Source organism: Mustela nigripes, chromosome 17 (assembly GCF_022355385.1).
Source record: "Mustela nigripes isolate SB6536 chromosome 17, MUSNIG.SB6536, whole genome shotgun sequence".
Classification (NCBI taxonomy): domain Eukaryota; kingdom Metazoa; phylum Chordata; class Mammalia; order Carnivora; family Mustelidae; genus Mustela; species Mustela nigripes.
This window is the reverse complement of record NC_081573.1, coordinates 12268553-12290101: the sequence shown is the minus strand read 5'-3', so window position 1 is coordinate 12290101 and position 21549 is coordinate 12268553. Positions and strand designations below refer to the sequence as shown.

At 47.9% G+C, this 21549-nt stretch overlaps 1 protein-coding gene across 1 annotated transcript; it reads right to left on the bottom strand.

The window, feature by feature from the left end:
* Positions 1-10906: 10906 nt before the first annotated feature.
* Positions 10907-19401, bottom strand: LOC132005124 (zinc finger protein 211-like). The gene is made up of 3 exons (XM_059381924.1): positions 19145-19401; positions 15720-15846; positions 10907-14266 (listed from the first exon to the last, which is right to left on the bottom strand). The coding sequence occupies exons 1-3, from the start codon at positions 19175-19177 to the stop codon at positions 12786-12788; spliced, it is 1641 nt and encodes a 546-aa protein (XP_059237907.1). The 5' UTR covers positions 19178-19401; the 3' UTR covers positions 10907-12785.
* Positions 19402-21549: the final 2148 nt, after the last annotated feature.

The following is a 21549-nucleotide window of genomic DNA, read 5'->3' as shown; positions in this document are numbered from 1 at the left end:
AACCCACCCGCAGAGCGATCACCTCGGGCTCGCTTCGACCCCAGCTCACTCCCTCCGCCGGAAACGGCCGCTTGTATAGATACTGCTCGTCCTCCTCTCCCAAGCATCCAACACACCGCTGGGGGGGCGGGCGGGCTTTAACCTGTCCTGGGTTTCAGTGGCACAAGAACGCCAAGCCCCAAGCTGCATCACCGGTGTCCAAGTCCACGGAAAACCGCGTGAACAACCATGACAGGAATACCCAGTCTCAAACGTAGGGGCTTCCGCGTGCTGCCGGCCACAATGGCCCACGGCACTAGAGAAAACCGCAGTGCTCGGGATGGCACTGCCGCAGACTGTGCGGGGCTCTTCAAAGTGGGGCTCGGCTCCCCGTCCCAGCGCGACTCCCCTTATATCAAGGCTTAAGTTTCTTCGGCCACCCGGCGGACTCCCGGAGCGCCAAGGACGCGGCCCTCGGTGGACGCCGAGTACCGGAAAAACGCATAAACGTGCCCTTCAGAGTGAAAACCAAGTGCTGTGGTAGACGCGGAAACGCACCCGTCAATAAAGACCCAAGTGCAGGGGAGGCTAGACACCCCCTTCCCACCTGTGCATGCAAGGAGGAATCTGTCCACATGCGTCTCCAGACTGGACCGTCGGCTCCACGCAGACCCTCCAACCAGGAAGGCTGACGCCCCACGCCCCTTCTCTCGCAGGAGGCCGCCCACTCGTTCTCAGTTCCAGAACAGGGGCTCGGAAAAGCCGTGGAAGCACCACCGGCCACGCGCGAAACCAGAAAGGCCCCGGGGCACGTCCCACCCACGCGTTCTGCGCCAATCTTACCAAACCAACAATTACGAAAACCGAACAAGAATGACAAAAACCCATGCGGGAACGCGCACCGGCGCGGGCCGAGGCCGGTCCACCCCGCCTACCCGTCGGGACCTGGAGAAACGTCCCACGGGGAGACCCTGCGGCCACCGAGGCCCACACAGAGCCGCAACCCGGCTTTCGACGCCCTAACCCGCCTCCAGCACCTTCCGGGTCGCTCTCCCCTATCCGTAGTCGCCGGCGTCTGGGCGCGTGATGCCCTCTCCCACGACCCCATAACGTCACAGTTTGCTTCCGCGGGCGCAGAAACGCCGGGTGGGGGCCGGCGGAACTTCTGGGCGGCCTCCCGAGCTCGCCCCGCATCGCGCCTACGCCCACCACCCTAAAGACCTGCGCATCCAATCTTCCGCGAATGGATGGGCCGCGACGCGCGGGAGAATCCCGCTCTGGAACTCGGCGCCGGGCACCAGGGCCAAATCCCCTCCCTCGTCGGTTTCGCCGGAGCTCCGGGGGGAGAACGTACAAGAGCAGCCACTGGGTGGCGACCGACAACCGGCGCGAAAGTCAGCGGGAACGCTCTGCATCGCCGCAGGGGAGGGCGCACTGCCCGCGGCCCGGATGTCCGAGCTCCTCCCGCCCCACCGCGGACCGCGTCTCCCAGCCCGGGGCGGGGTTGGCGTCCGCCCCGAAGTCCCCCTTCTGCCGGGGGCGGAGGGGGAGGGCACCTTGTGATTCCAGGTGGCTGCTAAGAAAGGGACAGACGAACGCGTGGAAAGTTCCTCGGAGAGGCCTGCAGGCCTGGACTGCGGCCATGAGCTTCCCGGAGCAGCCCGAACGCTTCCGCGGCTCCCAAGAGGACCTAAACAAAATTGGCGGGTGGACACTGTAAAAATCCATACACATGCTCGCAGACTGACCAGGGATGTATGGATCACTGTAATTCTATCATTTCCGGCCGAGAACGTCTTTCTAAAGCATTACAACAAAGCCCCCAAACCACAAAGAAGTTGATAGACCGGACCACATTAAAGCTTAAACAAGATCCTTCCCTGCATATACAACAAAGAAGTAGACAACAAACATACCTAGAGAACGTCGCTGCAAACTCACACATAGTTAGAAAAGTATCAATTCCAGTGTTACTTATCAAAATGATGAGAAAATCAAAGAGCATTAATACTGGTTTACTAAATATAGTATTTGCCCATCCACGCACCGCAACACTCGTGTGTATGTTTGCAATGAGGTAAGTGCTGCCGAACTATTCCATGGAAATAAAAAACGCTGTAGATGGACGCCTGGTGGCTGAGTGGGTTAAAGCCTCTGCCTTCGGCTCAGGTCATGATCCCAGGGTCCTGGGATGGAGCCCAACATCAGGCTTTCAGCGGGGAGCCTGCTTCCTCCTCTCTCTCTGCCTGCCTCTCTGCCTACTTGTGATCTCTCTCTCTCTGTCAAATAAATTTAAAAAAAAAATCTTTTTTAAAAAAGCCGCTGTGGAACATTCTTTGCTGTAAACACACACTTAAGTATTTCTCTTAAGCAATATATGCAAGTGATCTATTTTTTTTAAAAGATTTTATTTATTTGACAGAGAGAGATCACAGAGAGGCAGAGAAGCAGGCAGAGAGAGAGAGAGGAGGAAGCAGGCTCCCTGCCAAGCAGAGAGCCCAATGCGGGGCTCGATGCCAGGCTGGATCCCAGGACCCCGAGATCAGGACCTGAGCTGAAGCCAGAGGCCCAACCCACTGAGCCACCCAGGCACCCCGCAAGTGATCTATTTTAAAAAAAATTTTATTTGAGAGAGAACATGCACGAGTGGAGGTAGGGAGAGGGAGAAGCAGACTCCCCGCTGAGCAGAGATCCATATCCCAGGATCATGACCTGAGCCCCAGGCAGACGCATAACCAACTGAGAGCCACAAGCGCCCCTATGCAAAGGAATTAGAATCGCTACAGCAATTTCAAAGAAACAAGAATAAAATTGGCAGACAAGACACATTGATCAATGAAAAGAAGAAACCCAAACAAAGAGACTATCAGAGGAGGTCTGATTGAACCCTAAGTTGAACCCCAACACATTGGAGGTTCCCCACTCTCTCCCCTGTCCTTGGAATGTGTGCTGTGCCTATCCTCCGCAGGGGAGCTAGTCCACAGACACAGCTTTGAGAGAATACAGGGTCGTTGAGACCATCTGGATGGTATAGGTGACTGAACCCCATTAAGATCTCTATAAATGTTCAAGATTTGGTGGCAGGTAAGGAGATGTACTCCTCTGGTGGCATCCCCAACAAGCCTCATATATTAGTTTCCTTGCTTATTAAACCTGTCAGCTACCAATCTGGGGTGGACTTTCTTCTTGGCTGGTCTCTTCCTGCCCTCTGCGTAAAGGGCCAGCTTTCAGATTACAGCCAGGAAGCTCCAGAGGAGCTTGCAAACTGACATTTGCTCTAGCCCAATAGATTTTTGGCAAACATGCAAAAGCAGGGACGCCTGGGTGGCTCAGGTCATGATCCCAGGGAGCCAGTCGTCGGATGCTTCTCCCTCTCCCTGCTTGTGTGCTCTCTCTCTCAAATAAATAAAATCTTTAAACAACAACAACAAGATTTCTGTATTTCAGAGAAACAGTGAGGGCAGGGGGCAGGGGTGAGAGAGGCCTAAGCAGACTGTGTGCTGACCGGGGAGGCGGACATGGCAGTTCTACCTCAGGACCCTGAGATCCTGATCTGAACCGAAACCAAGAGTCAGATGGGATGCACAACCAACTCAGCCACCCAGGTGCTCATGGAATAATTTGTTTTTAAACAGGATTTATCAGGGCGCCTGGGTGGCTCAGTGGGTTAAGCCGCTGCCTTCGGCTCAGGTCATGATCTCAGGGTCCTGGGATCGAGTCCCACATCAGGTTCTCTGCTCCGCGGGGAGCCTGCTTCCTCCTCCCTCTCTCTCTGCCTGCCTCTCTGCCTACTTGTGATCTGTGTCAAATGAATAAATAAAATCTTAAAAAAAAAAAAAAAAGCAGGATTTATCAGGGAGCCACCACTCCGGTCATAATCCCAGCTTTCTGGGATGGAGCCCCACATGGGACTCCCTGCTCAACGGGAGGGCTGCTTTTCCCTCTCCCACTCCCCCTGCTTGTGTTCCCTCTCTTGCTGTCTCACTCTGTCAAATAAGTAAATAAAATAAAATAAAAACCAGGAATATGTGTGTGTGTGTGTTTTAAAGAGTAGTTTTGGGTTTACAACAAACCTGAGTGGAGAGTCCAGAGATTTCTCCTACGTTCTCTGCTCTGCCTTCGCAGGTCCCTGAAATTGGGCTACACCATATGCTGAAGAACATCTTGTACTTATGGCTGAACTTTGTCCCTGTCCTAGTGCACCAGCTAAGTGAGACACACAACAGAGGGAGAAACTGTCAGATCCTTAAAAATGTAAGCAATCTTATATACATAAACCAATGTTTAAAAACACTTAAGGGGTGCCTGGGTAGCTCAGTCAGTTCAGCGTCTGACTCTTGGATTCGGCTCAGGTCATGATCCCAGGGTGGTGAGATCAAGCCCCACTGTCAGGCTCCAAGCTCAGTGGGGAGTCTGCTTTAGATTCCTGCCCTCTCCCTCTGCTACCTCCCCCAGCTCATGTTCACTCATGCTCCCTCTGAAATGAATCTTTTTATTTTTAGGTTTTTATTTATTTGACACAGAGACAGAGTACAAGTAGTCAGAGCAAGAGGCAGTGGGAGAGGGATAAACAGGCTCTCTGCTGAGCCCCTGATGCAGGACTCGATCCCAGGACCCTGGGATCATGACCTGAGCCAAAGGCAGCTGCTTAACCAACTGATCCACCCAGGCACCCCTCAAATAAATCGTTTAAAAAAAAAAAAAAAACCCACACTCTTGCAATAACACAAAAGCTCTGAGATCTCCTGTTTCTTACCTGGTGATCCAGGGGTCAAGGCCATTATTCAAAATCACAATTTAGCAAATTTTTATTAGAAAAACAGCTTTGAGGATGGTTATGTTTAGCAACATAAAGAGCCAATCCCAGGGGCATCTTGCTGCTGCCCCTCGGAACAATTTGTTATTTAAACTATAACCTGGAGGATTTTACTAGTTGCCAAGCACATTTAGATATGGCCTTAAGAAACACTGATACTGACAACAGGTCTTTGGGGAGAAGGACGATGTACGACTGTGAAGCTGGGCAGCTGGGGATGCCCGGCTCGCTCAGGGCGGAATGCCGCCCCTTCACAGAAGCTGGGCAGCTGGGGATGCCTGGCTTGCTCAGGGCGGAACGCTGCCCCTTCACCGAAGCCGAGCATCCGGGAACGCCCCGTCAGCTCAGGGTGGAACGAAAACCGCTTGCTTCCCTTTTTCGTGATCGCTCCTTTCTCTTCTCTCTTCCCAGAAGTGCTCGTTGTTAGTTAGATGAATCCTTTGAATGTGCTTGGTTAACTATAAACATTACCCTCCTCCTTGCTGACCTGCAAGATGTGACTAACGTGTGACCTTCATCAATCCTTCTGTTGGCTATTGTTTTCTATCTAATAAAAGTGAGACTGGAGTTGCTCGTGGCAGCAGTCCTTTTCGACTGTTGTCCCCTGCTCCCAGTCTTTTGCAGCTGACTTGTTTGTGCCTAATTCTTCTCTCGTCGCCGTTGCCGACTGGAAGCGGCACATCTGGGTTTTTCAGCTGGTTAAGCAGCTGCCTTTGGTTCAGGCCATGATCCCAGAGTTCTGGGATTGAGCCCTGCTCAGCAGGGAGTCTGCTTCTCCCTCTCCTTATGTCCCTGCTCCTTCTCTCTCTCCTTACTCTCTTAAATAAATAAAATCTTTAAAAGAGAGCCAATCCCATTTAAAGCATTAAATATTTACCATTCCTTTATGCTACCTACCTTAGGGCAATAATTTTACATTGTCAAGTATCCTTTGTAAAAGTTCCAAATGATTTTCAGTTCTTTCATTTTTAAACATTAAAATTTCATTAATCTTGGAATATTTTTAAGTCAGGTCTACTGGACTCTTTCCAACCATGTTTGTGCATCTCTTGGCTCAATCAGAAGATAGACTGATTCCTAGAGAGTGTGTGCACAGGAGAAGAATCAATGACTTAGCAAACGTTTTTTTTTCTTCTCCTGGTATTTGGGAAGTCTTTTTTGACAATGCCACAGTTTTTCTTTAACATAACCAGGTGGAATGTCCATTTTCAGGACTGTCTCTCCTCTAAAAGGAAGTTACAAACTTATGGGACGTGGAGGCTTTTCAGCCAACTCCAGAATACTGTGGACTGAAGGAAAAGAAAGTTGGGCTAGAAATAGGACAAAGAGGGACACAGTTTAGGAGGATTCACCAATGAGGAAGGTTTAAGTTCATCATAAATTACCTAATGCCAGAGTTCCTAGGTGGCCCCTGCAATACTCTTCATTGGCAGGATAAAAAGGTAGTAAAATGCGGATTAATAAATGACCATGTCTTTCGATACTTGGTATGGAGAGGCTCCAAAGCAGTTGACTCCCTAAAAGATGCTTGGATGAGATTATGTTCTTTGTCAGATAATTGCCAAAATGTCCATAACCTAGGATGGAAAATGAAATGCAACAAGTAAACTTAACACTATTGCTAATAAATCCTTATAAAATCACACAAAATTATTTCAAATTAACTTACAACACAGTATTTTGAGGAATATGTCCAAGAGCTATGGAAACACACGAAGACCAACCAAATGAGAACACTCAAAGGCTGTTTATTCAGCCCTTGCTGCAACAAGGTTTTCAGAATCTATCACTTGTATTTTGACAGATTCTCAAAGGGAGGCAGAAGAGTGGTAAACTTATAGTTTAAAAAGGTAAGACTGGGGCACCTGGATGGCTCAGTGCGTTAAAGCCTCTGCCTTCAGCTCAGGTCATGATCCCAGGGTCCTGGGATCAAGTCCCCAACAGGGGCTACTCAGTGGGAAGCCTGCTTCCCCCTGTCCCTCTCTCTCTGCCTGCCTCTCTGCCTACTTGTGATCTCTGCCTGCCAAATAAATAAATAAATAAAATTTAAAAAAAAAATTTAAAAGGTAAGACTTCAGGTGTGCCTCGATTGAGCAACTGTAGGCGGGGTAAATAGAAGAGATGCATCCTACATGATTGGTTAGGGGTACATTTCTGGCCTTCTCTCGTTGTTTATGTTGCAAACAAGGACAAAAATGAAGAAATCTGTCCATTATTAATCATGTCCTGGCTCTTCAGTGCCATCGTTACTGGGGTGATCCTTTGGCATCCTGAATTGTTGCAAGATATAATGGTACGATTTCCTACAGGTTTCACTTCTAGATGGCTGGCATCTTGGGCTGGTTATACAGATTCATGGGTTGGTTACCAGAGACTGTGGGTCTGAGTTCTATCTTTCTATACAGTCTGGGCATTGTCCATTTCCATATTCTCTCACCTCCACCCTGGTCTTTCTCTCACTTCTGAGAAGTTGATCAATTTGGAGAAAACACAAAATTCAAATCTTCACTGTGTCAAGATTCATTTCATCTTCATAGTGGTACTGTGAGGTTGGCTTGACCTTTTTATTGTTATATCATCATGGTGATCACCCAGAACAGTGCAGTTGCATAGAGGCATTTGAGATTGGACAAACAGACCAGCATCATGGCCACTGTGACAAAAGCAAGCGCAATTCAGAGTTCCTTGTCTGTTTCATGGATCCAAGGACAAGAAGTATTAGCAATGACACAGATTCCATCATGACTAGCCAACAAGAAATCTAGAGCATTGAGACTGTCCATCACTACTCGTGTCAATGAGTTGAGACAAATGTTTACTACATCTAGGGCAGAAGTGGTGTCATTTAAAACTTCTGCCAAGGCTACTGATAGATTTATTAGTCTTTTCTATTTGTACGATTCCCACTGATGGGAACACTACTCGCATCGTTTACATAAAAAATGAGTCACTAATTCCCTCAGTGTGCTGAATAGTAGAACAGACCTCATGTTGGAAATCACACTTGGATTGGACTTCCAAAATTGGTAATTTATATAACTAGGGTCTCTCATGTATGAACAAGTTTGTTTTTTTTTTTTTTTTTTTAATGGACAAGTCTTAAGATACTATTCTGAAAGTACCTGAGGCCTTAATCTGAATCCTGTGGGCCCTCCCAACAAAGGAAGTAGTTATCTGTCACAGGCACAGAGACATCTGGGAACAAAGAAGTCTATCTTGATATAAGGTCAGAACCTAGGGCTTACATGACTGGGTTACATTTTTTGGATCTCTATCGAGATGGATACCGGGTAGTAGGTACTGGGGACATTGCCCTTTGAAGATTACTGAAATCAAACTTAGGATCTCCTGAGATCTGATCAATAGATTGAAATAATCGGTTCTTTTTCTGGGAGAGAGGGACACTAGCAATGTTACACATTGATTTATGTAAGATCCATGTCCATGTGTGTGCAAGTGGAAATGCCATCTGATGTAACTCCCTATGGTCTCATCTGATGCAACCTGCATGGCCCAGAGGTTTTATCAGGGTGGGCTGCAGAAGAATGGCATATCCAGCAGTAAGTAAGATTGAGAGCAGTGGCTGCTGTAGGGATAATCAAATAAGGGTGTTAGACTGAGTATGTTCTGATGTAACCTAACCTTATAATAGGAAGGAACAAACGAGTAAAAGGGCCATTAGTGGTAATGACAAGGGGTCTGCAGAAAATGAGAAGTGGAACAATTATAGGCAAGCAGATTAAAAAAACTAAACTGTAATTTCTTAAATGTCTTGCTCTGAGGTATTGAGTGGAAGCAGTTATCTGTTCCAAAGGTCTTGGGTCACCTGTCTGCTTTTGAAGATCAGCTTACAATCCTCAGTTGGAGGTCTTGGATAGTAGCCTTAGCCTTCCAACTGCGTGGAATTCTGAATTTCTTTAGTTGTGAACCATGAACCAGCATGACCTCTTGGAATTTTACTGCTCTATTTGTTGCTAACAGCCCCTGATAGGTTCCTTCCCATAGATTCAAGAGCAGTTACTCTCTGAGGTCTTCCAACAGATGGCATTTACTAGTTGAAAATCATGAAAAGGCTCTTTAAAGCATGTTTTCAGAATGCGCCCTTAATCAGTTAGTGACAGGACTGGGTATGGTACATGAGTCCCTGATAACATTTGCCATGTCTGCATATAGCAGAGCAGGACTAGTACTGGAAATGAAATCCCTAGACACATGCATGAGTCTTCCACTTAGTAATTCATAGGGGGATAAATGAGTGAGTGGATGACATGGCCATAAGGGCTAGAGAGAATACCTTGGGCCAGGGGAGCTCAAAGGTTTCTGAAAGTCCTGCTGATGTTAACAATGGCAGTGGTCAGTTCAACTTTCCTAGAGGATTGTTGAGTGATAAAACAGAGTTTATATAAAGTGTGACATGACCACTTAATGTAGATGTAAACAGTGGAATGACGCAGGGTTGGAAACAAAATCAATCAGCTTTTCAGTGACTATAAGAGCCGCAGGGACGCCTGGGTGGCTCAGTTGGTTGGACGACTGCCCTTGGTTCAGGTCATGATCCCGGGGTCCCGGGATCGAGTCCTGCATCGGGCTCCCAGCTCCACGGGGAGTCTGCTTCTCTCTCTGACCTTCTCCTCACTCATGTTCTCTCTCACTGTCTCTCTCTCAAATAAATAAATAAAATCTTTAAAAAAAAAAAAAAAAAAAAAAAAAAAGAGCCGCAGCTTTTCAGCTAAGAAATGCTTTAACCCACTCTGCAAATGGACATACAATAACTAAAACATATTCAAGTCCCATGGAGGGTAGAAGCTGGATAAAATCCATCTGAAGGTGTTCAAGGGGCCCTTGAGGTGTGGCCACCACTTATCCAGGGCCCCATGGTGATGTGTGCATAATCCAAGCCATGCAGTCCCTATTTGTCCCCCACTGGCTTGGGACTGTTCAGTAGGGATCAGAGCTTCAGGAAGAGCCAGGTGGGAACCTTACCCGCCACCTCACTTCAACCTCGGCCCCTGCAAGGCCTGTCAGGTATTAACACCCCAATATTCACCCCAGTGGTCTTTTGCCCCCTTCCAAAGGCATTGCTGATCCTGCTCCCCACCCCTTAGGACAACTGTCACTCTTAAAAGTTCTCCATCTGAGCCCCCTTCCTGGACCATGAGCTCTTTACATCCTCAAATAGCCCCAGAGGCGGTTCTGGTGATGATCTCCATTTTACATGACTGGACGGCAAATTTCTCTTTGTGACCTCCAGTGAAAGGTGGGGATGGAGGAATCAATTCCAAGTCCATCTCTCCTTCTGGTCCCAACTACTCTACAGATTGTAATCACCTCCTTCCTCTGACCCTAGGGTGCCCTGCAGACCCTCTCCTTCCCAGATGCTGATGGCCCCCTAAGATTTGCTAAGGCTACCATAACACATTATTTCAGACTGGGTGGCTTAAACAACAGAAGTGTATTTTCTCACAAATTTGGAGGCTAGATATGAGAGATCAGGGTGTCAGAAGCACTGAATTCTCCTGACACCTCTCCTTGGCTTGTGGGTGGGTATTTTCTTCTTGTCTTCACATGATCTTCCCTCCGTCTGTCTCCGTACCAATTTCCTCTCAATGACACTAGTCACAGTGGATTAGTGTCCACAGTATCGCCTTGATTTTACCTTTTTAAAAACCCTATTTCCAAACTCAGTGATATTCTGAGGTACTGGAGATTAGGACTTCAACATTTCATTTTGGGAACATACATTTCAGCCCATAACTAACACATCTTTTCAAAGGGAGCTATCAGTGAAGAGTTCTCATGAGAATGACCTCATTTAAACAGTCCCAAAATTGCAGCCCTGTAACTCAAGCATTTGCTCTGAGGTATTAACACAAGAGAAATGAAACATATCCATATAAAGAATCGTAAATTTAAGAATCAAATGTCTATAATAACTGTTTGATAAAGCCCCAAACCAGAAACAACTCAAATATCTGAAAAAGACAAGTAAATAAAAAAATAGTGGTTAATCCACAGAACATTACATTTCTTGACAATATCAAAAGAATGAACTAATTACACAGGTCCATTGACAACTCTCAAAATAAATAATATACCACATAAGGACACATAGGGGGGAAAAAACACAAAACGTTTTATTTTCAATCACGTAAAATTGCAGAAAATACATATTAATCTATTGCAGAAGAAAGTGAATCAATGTTTGTCTGGAGGACAGAGAGAAAGACATAATAATTAAAGGGCATGAATGAATACAGGGTGATGTATACGCACACTGCTATGATTGTGATGATGGTTTCATGGGTTTATATGAATGTCAAAAATCATCAAATGGAACAGTGTAAACATGGACAATTTATTATTTATTAACTATTCTGAAAAGGCATTACAATATAAAAAAAGTTTTCAAAAATAGTTTGGCAAACCCCACCATATCCCTTGTAATGTCCTGGGATCAGCACCTTGCCTCAGTGGCAGCAAATACAGGAAAGCAACGAAAGCCATGTCCATCTGAGTCATTGGGCAAGCAAGCTGCGTAAAGCCTGCACTTCTGGACTGAGATCCTCCTTCCTTCTATCTTTGTTTTCCTTCCTTTGTTGCAATGACCTTTAGGTGCACATTGCAGAAAAGCTACAGGAATCCATAAAACTGTTAGACTTCTTTCTAGAGAGAGGGCGTGCAAGTGAGAGAATGTGGATGTGTGGGGACGCACAGGGAGAAGGGAGAGGATCCCAAGCAGGCTCCGCACTAAGGCTTGATCTGTACGCAGGGCCTAATCTTACAACCCTGAGATCCTCACCTGAGTCAAAAACCAAAAATCGGACACTTAACCAACTGAGCCACCCAGGAGCCCCCCATTAGATGATTCTTCTAAGGCCCTCAGCTACACAAGATTTATAGTTTAGAAGGATCTGAGAATTTCTGTATTGGCTCATCCTTCACAGCCATACTGTCCGAACAATAGCAGGCAGCCTTTAAAAGAGGAACATTCTAACCAGTTTGTCGTGTTCTTTTGGCCTCTCTGTTAATCCACCATTTGTGTACAGTTATGATCCTCCTATCATCTTTCAGCCAGTGACACTACCACATAGAATTCTGGGCATCAGAGTACATCACTCCTTTGCAGGGCCTAGGAACATTCCCTGCACCAGTGCTGGGCACAATGCAAACAAGAGAACAATTCTATGTTGTCACCAGAAGTATCAGAGGTTATTACAACTGCCCTCTTTTCAGGACAAGTGCCGACACCACAAAACATCCTGAATCCAGGCTACAATCTAACTACAAAACTTTATAGAATCTTATTAGAAGCCTTGGGCAACAATGCAAACAAGAGCCAAATTAGAGAGAAAACTACCATCCTTCTATCCCCTTGATGCACACAAAGATTGGGGCTCCCATAGCACCTGTTTCTCCTGTCATTCTGAAACCACCCCATGAAGTGAATCTAATCCTTAAGATAAAGGTGACTTACACAACAAGGCCTTTGTTATAACATAAACCAGAATACAGAGGAAGGCTGTTCCTTGGTTGGTGAGTTGGAGGCTGCAAATTTCATCACAAGAGTCATTAGACCAATAATATCCCTAAAAAAGCTGACTTTTCAGGCCACCAGCAGAACTAAGATGGAGTCCTCTGGAACACAATGGAGTCATCCATGCCCTAACTAATCAGAGAGAAAAGAATGAGTCCCCTGGCTTTTCACATTTACCCAGGGAATGGGAAAACACTAAGGCTTACTTTGCTGAACACGTCACTGTGGCTAAGTGACACAAATGCGGGCACCTGCAGGGGAGAGGTGAACGGCTGCTGCTACAGAATCAACGTAATAAAAACTCACATGGGCCTGAGCTGAAACATGCAACACGGTTCTACATACCTGGAATTTATTTTGATGTCTGGATGTATGAGGCTCAATTCAGGCTCAATCCCTCAAAAGAGAGCTCCTCGATGTTGTTATACTGAACAAGGAAATACATTTGCTACATATCTAAGTTGTACTTCCCATGTGAACTGTGTGGTAATCAATGAGGTAAGGGCTTCGGCTAATGGCTTTCTCACTCATATTTATAATGCCCAATCCACTATGAACTCTCTGGTGTCGAGTGAGGCCAGAGCTCTTACTGAAGGATTTCCCACATTGGTTACACTTATACGGCCTTTCTCCAGTGTGAACTCTCCGATGGTCACTGAAGTTGGAGCTTCGCCTAAAGGACTTCCCACACTCACTGCACTCATATGGCCTTTCTCCAGTGTGAACTCTCTGGTGCTTAAGGAGTGCAGAGCTTTGGCTAAAAGATTTTCCACATTTGCTGCACTCATAAGGCCTTTCTCCAGTGTGAACTCTCAGATGGAGAACAAGACTGCAATTCTGGCTAAAAGATTTCCTACATTCACTGCACTCATAAGGCTTTGATCCCGTGTGGACTTTCTGGTGTTTTAAAAGACTGGAATTGTAGGTAAAGGATTTCCCACATTCACTGCATTCATAGGGCCGTTCTCCAGTATGAACGGTATGGTGCTGCAGGAGCGCAGAGCTTTGATTAAAGGACTTCCCACATTCACTGCATTCATAGGGCTTTTCTCCAGTGTGAATTCTCTGATGTTGAATGAGGTTCGATCTTTGACTGAAGGATTTGCCACATTCTCCACACTCAAATGGCCTTTCTCCGGTGTGAACCTTCCGATGGTTATTGAGGCTGTAGCTTTGGCTGAAAGATTTCCCACATTCACTACACTCATAAGGCCTTTCTCCAGTATGAACTCTCCGATGCTGAAAGAGGTTGGAGCTCTGGCTAAAGGATTTCCCACATTCCCCACACTCATAAGGTCTTTCTCCTGTGTGAACTCTCTGGTGTTTAATAAGGCTAGAGTTATGGCTAAAAGATTTCCCACATTCACTGCACATGTAACATCTTTCTCGAGGGTGAACCCTCTGGTGTTGAACGAATGTATGCTTGTGGCTGAAAGCTTCTGTGCTGTCTCCCCAGTGGTGTTGAGTTTTTCCCATGTGGAAGGCCACCCCACATTCAGTTCCATTGTTTGACTTCTCTCCAGTATGTGTGGCCTGTTGCTGGAGGGTTCCTGAGGTGGCCAAGAAGTCCTTCCCAATCTCCCCGCAGATAAAGGGCTTTCCTGACACCTGCAAGCTGCAGTTCTTGACCACTGAAGCTCTGCTTATGTGGTTTCCGAAGGGTTTTTCGCTCATGTGCTGCTTGAGCTGCTGCTGAAGGTTTTCACTGAAATAAAATCTTTTCCCATGTGTCCCACCAGTGTACAGTTTCTCACTGAATTGTGTTTCCTGGTGTTCAGCTGCGTGAAAATTGTCTTTCAAGACCAGACCACACACCTCACAGGGGTTGGCCTTCTGGGGAAAAAGACCTGTCTTGGGAGTCCTGACCTGTGACTCTCTTTCTACAGAAATGCTCTGCTCAGAACGTGCCTCCTCATCCTCTGCTCCATGCCAACAACCTGAAAGTAGGAAATGCTGGTGAAGTGCACGGTGACATTTGTGGGTAGGCAGCCACTACCCAGGTATGTCTAACAAACCCAGAAACAAGTCCATGAGATTGTTTATAGGATAGGAGGTTTGAATTCAGGCTGAGGCTGAGATGCTTAGCTGTACTGGGCCACTAATGATCACAAAATGCGGGCTCAGGGGCACTTGTGAGGTGAAATAAACACACTGAGGAGAGACGAGGTCTACACATAACTTTCAACCGGATATAGTCTGTCACATAGAAGGGTGTGTTCAGGCTCAGGAAAATTCGACAGTGAAAGAGAAACTGTGTGTGCAAGAATCTGTGTGCACCTCATGACACAACACACAGGAGCCAATGAGGAGAGTCCCCACATGAAGCAGTGATTAAAATGGTCAAGATGACGGGCGCCTGGGTGGCTCAGTGGGTTAAGCCGCTGCCTTCGGCTCAGGTCATGATCTCAGGGTCCTGGGATCGAGTCCCGCATCGGGCTCTCTGCTCAGCAGGGAGCCTGCTTCCTCCTCTCTCTCTGCCTGCCTCTCTGCCTACTTGTGATCTCTGTCTGTCAAATAAATAAATAAAATCTTTAAAAAAAAAAAAAAAAAATGGTCAAGATGTGCAGATCAGAGAGGTGTGGATTAGCCCTGGGCGGGAAGTAAGAGTACAAGTGATGACCAGCAGTTGACCAGTCACCTGAGGGTGACGACTGGGGAAGGAAAGGCAGGTATGAAGTCTGGGGGCCACGGTCATTACCAACAAAAGACCAGTCACAAACAGGAAGTTTCTGGTATGATGTGCACACAGCCCTGACATCTTGCTCTCCCCTAGGTGTCACTGTTCGGAGCTGGGCTGTGAACCACAACAGACTCTCCACCACAACCCCGAGACGAGCAGCTGTGTTGCCCCTGGATGATCCAGGTGCTAATAAGGGGAAGACGGGAGAGATAAGGGGCCAGCACTGGCCAAGAACAGCTCAGCACATGCAGCGCACAGGAAAGAAAACTATTATAAAGACAACTTCCAAGGAGGATCTTGCAAGAACAGACAGTGGTCTACATAACCGTGATGGTCAGTGACGGCAATTTCTGGCCCAAGAAGGAATAAGGAAATGTCAGCTAGAGGAAGAAAGTGGAACCTGGGATACTCGGGTACTTTGTAACTGTTAGTTACCTGCCAGAGAGAGGGCAGCAAAGTGGGATCCACTGGGCTGACTGGAACACTCCTGACCCTGGTTCCTTCCCTGGGAGGCTTGGGAGTCTCAGGTGGTGGGGCTACTCAAGGAGTAGGCAGTGCACATACCTCAGCCCAGCCAACAACACTGCCATTCAAGGAAGTGGAGAAGGAAGCAGAGACCACAATCCTGATGGGAGGACAGACCAGCCCTTGGGGAAAAAGGGAAATGGAAAGACTAGCTCAGGGGACAGAGGCAGGTGTGAGGACCTTACCCAGGGAGGTTATAAGTGCCAAGTTCTCCAGCATCACATCCTGGTACAGGTGTCTCTGAGCCTCATCAAGAAGATCCCATTCCTCCCAGGAGAAGGACACGGCAATGTCCTCAAAGGTCACAATACCCTGGCAAGATGGAGACAGATGAAACCATAAACAGCCTCTCCCTCAAAGATGACAATCCAACCCCTCCACATCTATCCCTCACCCATCCTTTCCTAAGCATCCAACACAGAAGAGAAACCAGGCCCTAGCACCAGTGGTGCCACTGTCTCCTCACAGGCCCACTGATCATGGGCACCACCCATCAGAAAGACGAGGCAGGTGGATAACAAGGTACCAAACAAGGGTCTGGCACAGAGGCATTCACCCATTTCTGCTACACAATTCACCTAGTATGGACAAGCCACCCAGCTCTCAAGCCCAGGGCCCTGGGGCATCAGGCACACTCCCTCCACAAGTACATGTCATTCCTTAGATGGCACATCCCCACATTGCAGACACTGTCACCTGCCCGTGGCTGCCACCAGCTTATTGCCCTGCATACCTTAGGCAACTCTCTGGCCTTACAGTTATAGATGACTTTATTTCAATCACCTCCTCTTCAACCCACGGTGAAGAAGGGACTGTGTGCTAGGGTGACAGAGATGGCCAAACACAGAACACCTAACACTGGCCACATGAGATCGAGAGCACTTTTCTAACCATATATACTCACAGCGTGGGAGAGAAGGACACCACATGCCACACTGGGCCACACGGGGTGGCAGTCTGGGAAAGAGTTAACAGCTGGTGGTTGTAAGATCCAAGCTTTGTAATATCGACACAAAGAGGTACCCGTTTCCCCTGGGAAGATGCCACTGACTTATCTGAGTAACTCCATAGGCAGGTAAGGAGCTGAAACCAACTAAAGAGGGATAGGCCCCTGAGCCCCTTGATAAAAACAGTATTTAGTTAGATCTTAGTTCTGAGGGAAGAGTGGGGAGCAAAGCAGCACTCTGGCCACCTGAGCCTCTCAGGGTTTTCAGACATCAGTGCCACACATAATATTGGGTCTTGGTTTTAGACCTTGCACCAAAACCTGACAACAGCATCCACAGGAGGCTCTGCAAATTCAAATAGGATTGAATGTGACCACTGACTTTTCAAGACTCCCACAAGCCATCACAGCCCCAAATCCTCCTATGAAGCCTTCACTGCTCGGGTCTGTTCCTTGCTTCAGATATATGGATCTCAGACACCGACAGCCCTATTGCACGAGGTGCTGCACTGCCATCCCCAAAGCAGTCACAATCTTCCTCTGCCTACCTAACCCTCACTCAAAGCCCAGCTCCACTGATAGTTCACCCCAGGCCTTAATGACTCTCACAAATGACCACATTTGCCCTTGACCTTATCTTCCTGGCTGAACGAAACAGCCCAGGCCCCAACAAAGCCCTCACAAAATCCTGGTGAGTGCAAAGAGCGGTGCAGAGACCCACTCTGGTCTGCATGACATCTCGCCTTGGTTATCCCTTGCCTCTGTGTCTACCTCATTCACATCCACTCTTGTGTTGTAAGCCTGGCCACCTGCCAGACTACCCTGTCCCTGACACACACTCCTTTTAGTACCATATACCTGCTTCATTTGTGTTTGTGAAGCCTCTACCCATCAGCTGGGTACCCAGACAAGAAACCCAGTCCACAGTCCCCATCCTCCCCTGCCTGGTCCCCTATTAGCTTTATAATAATAACCTGAAGATTACCCCTCCTGATCAGGAACATCCTGAATCCTCCAACCTCAACCTTCCTCAGATTCCAACACTATGTATACAACTGCCCACATCATGCATCAATTCAGTCATCTCTGAAACACCTCAAACTCTCAATATACCTAAATCAAAGCTCCTAACACCCCCTCCCCATAGTGAATATTACTACCACATTCTTCACCTTAGATGATGGACCTTCCAGTCCTACAGCCGCTAAGACCTAAAACACTGGGGTCATTCCTGAGTCCTGTATTCACTCCTCCATCATCAGAGAATCTAGTTGTCCATTTACTTATCTTTTTTTTTTTTTAAAGATTTTATTTATTTGACAGAGAGAGACACAGCGAAGAGAGGAAACACAAGCAGGGTGAGTAGAAGAGGGAGAGGCAGGCTTCCCTCTCAGCAGGGAGCCGGACGCAGGGCTCCATCCCAACACCCTGGGATCATGACCTGAGCCAAGACAGATGCCCCCTAGTTGCCCATTTAAAACAAACATCCAGAATACAACCACTTTTCCTAAGCCACACCTCTAGTCCATCAACTCTCACCAGGACTTTGGCAGCAGCCTGCAGCCTGATCCTCCTTCCTCCTCCGTCTCGCTGTCTGTTCTACACTTGATGTCTGTTCTACACTCAGCAGCCAGCCCGAGTCTGCTAAGACCTTAGGATCACTTTCTCCCTCTGAGTCACACCTCCCATCACCTCCAGAACACACACCAACCTCTCAGTCATTCCAGTCTTGATTCCCGCCAACCTGTTCTTTGTTCCCACCTAAAATGACACCTGTGCTTTTCTGAACACTCAGTCAACTATAAACATATGCGTATCTTGGAACAAGTTCCTAGTGCATCCGGGGATCCTTTCTATATAAAGTCTGAGATGGACTTAGGCCCCTCTGTTTGGGATTTCCCTACGGCTCCCAGACCCAGGCCTGGGGGAACGGCCCTTAAGCGCCCCAGGACATAATAATCCAGAGAATATGCGGGTGGTGGCCAGGGCCACGAGCCTGGTGGGCGGCTGAGACACCCCCCACCAGCCTGTGTAAGTTCCACAGCACCTCTGCCGCAATGGGAAACCGTGTAGAGAGGCTGGCAGTGGAGGGACGGGTCCACGGCAGGGTTCGCTGGGCTCACGTAACCCGTACCTTAGGTGACCTCACGTAACCCGTACCTTAGGTGACCTCACAGCTCTCAGTGCTGTGTCCCCTCTTGCCAACTGTGCCACCTGAACTAAGATCCAACCTCCCAGGGCCTCAATGTCCTCTACATTGCCCTCGGTCTGCTCTCCCTCTAAACCACCTTCGGGAAACTTTTAAATCGCAAATGGAGATCCGGTCCCTCTTTCGGCCAAAGTCCCCTTGGCGCCCAGAGTCCTCACGAAGGTCCCGCACCTCGGCCCGCCAGCGCAGGTGTGGCTCCGCCTCACGCTCTGTCCCCGGAGTGCAGAATCCCAGCGCCTCAAGCCCCCTGCAGCCCCCGCCCTGGCGGCCCATCAGCCCGGAGCCCGCGCCCGCACGCAGCCCGCCGGCGCTCACGCACGCGCCCCCGCCCACCGGTGCCTCCCTGTCCCGGACACTCCGGCCTGGGCCGCAGGGCCGCGAGCAGGCGCCCCGCTCTCGGGCCTTCGAAGTCTGGGAGGGGGGCGGTGGGGAGGGCCGGGGGGACAAGCACTTACCTCAGCCGGGTCCCTGGGCGAGGCCGCCGCCATCCGACTCGGTGGGCGGAGCGGACACCCGGGCCGACGGTCCCCGTCCCGGTCCCCGGCGCGGAGCAGCCCGGGCGGTGTCGCCTGCCGCGGACCCAACTGTGTGCGGCGAGAACAGCGCCTCCCCTCGCGCCTTCTCGATTAGTCACCCCGAACCTGAACCTACGCTTCAGAACATTAGCGGACGAACAGGCGTGAAAGAGGTAAAAAGACCGCCAGGGGGATGAGGACGGAAGTTCCGCCCCGACGTTAGGCGCACACGCACAACGACTTTTCCTACCTTCATTGGTCAGAGGTGCAGTCCATCGACGCGCGCTCTTCTGGGTAATGTAGTTCACAGACTCACAGGACGAGGACAAGACATTTCCATTGACCTCTAGAAGGAAAGGGCACGTCCTCTTAAGCGCTCTGGAAATTGGGGTCTAACATACCAGGCCAGGGGGGAAGTGGTGCCTGCAACTGATCACGCAGGTGTTTGTAGGCATTATTGCAGACCCCTTGATTCTCAGCGTGGTTCCAAAGCTAAAAATATTTCATATGATCCTAAAGACTACAGACCCAAATGCACATATCATTCTATAGAGTCATTTAGATCCAAAATATGTCCCTGGAAGCAGAACCTCGTAAGCGTCATCATCCCACAAGTCAAATATACCCAGGAGCATTAGAGACAGTTTTGTTGGTCTGGACAAGGCAGAAATACTTTGTATAGGGCCATGACAGAGAAGATACAGGATGAATGTGAGGCCACCCTGAAGCAAGAGTTTAAAAAAAAAAAAAAATACACCCATAGAAAACATTTCTCTAATCTGATCATTACTTTTTGCATCCAATTCATTGAGCAATACTTTTTCCATTTAATATCTTTATGTCCTAGCATAAACCCAGTTCCTTGTAGAAATCTAACATCCACCAAAAAAAGATCAATGTAATAAATGTTGTTTTGGAAGGCGACAATGGCTGCAGTGTTCCAAGATGGAGCATGTATACAAAGGCTGCTTTCCTTTTCCAAGGAATTGGGGTACTTAAAACCAGGATATCTCATTGTCTGGAAGTGATTATCATTTCTCTTGCAGGGACTGTTTTCCACAGGGAACCGGTATTACCTCAGAACTACAGTTGCAAAATGCAAATTACAGAAAGCTATTACCAGTGACTATGTAGTGATTCGGAAGTGGTGGAAGACAGAGCTTTGATGAAACATCAGTGGATAGGGGAAGAGTTAAGACCTCAGAGAAGATTTAGCAGTGATGTCTGAGAACAGGAATATTTAGGTTGAACACATGACCAGAATGGTCACTCTGATGAAAACATTGTGCAGTATCAGTGGAGGAAAGAAACAATGTAGACAGAGTAGACAGAATTATACAAATACACAGAGAAGCTGAGGCTTACTGTATAGTGTTATCCTTTTAGAATTGTGTCTGCACACCTGTGTGTCATTCTGTCTGGGTCCTGAATTCAAATTGGCTTCTAGAAAAGTTGTTTGTGGTAAAAATGAAGACATGCTCTGTATACAGATCTGTACTATGCTTTTCTCACTTAACTACATATCTTGGACAGCCTAAAGCCACTTCCTCATTTTATATCCACACGTATTAGACCTAAACCTGACTCTTTTCAAAGATGCTGCACATTTCACTGTCCTGCTCCATAGTTGCCCAACTGATCCAGTTAATATCTCTCCTATTTTCCCCCAAGGTCCTTCCTCCAAGCCCATGCAAAACTCTGCAGAGACTTCTAGGTTAGTCCCTTGTTTACCTGGCCATTCCTAGAGGTCTCCTGTACTGAGAACTTGGCCAGGTATTGAAGGTATGAAGGCCTGGAGACTGGTGATACTAACACAAGCCTCAGGCTCCAGATCCCTATGGTTGGGGTGCTGTTCAGTCTTGCTGCACTCCTTTCAGTCCAGAAAGCAGAAGCAAGGTCCACATCATACTCACTGTATCCTGAGTGCTCTGCCTCAATGCTGTGTCCATAAGAGAGTATAGCTCAATCAAAGGATAGTTCACCTGCCAGATGCATACCAAGCCAATAAAGGACTGACCCCCAGCTTCCAAAGTGGGGAAAAATTGGCTACTTATTGGTGCGGCACCACCAAGGAGAACAGGGAGCTAACGCTCAAACTCCTGAACTCCCTGATGGGAGGAGGGATCTCTGAAGGTAGATGCTATTGACTGGAAGCCCATGAAGTCATCTTAACAGATGCTATATACTTTGGGTGCTCTTTCATCTGGTCCCATGGAGGTTTGTTCTATCTCGTAAGACTTAAAATCTGAAAAATAGGGTCACCTGGGTGGCTCAGGGGGTTAAGCCTCTGCCTTTGGCTCAGGTCATGATCTCAGGGTCCTGGGATTGAGCCCCGCATTGGGATC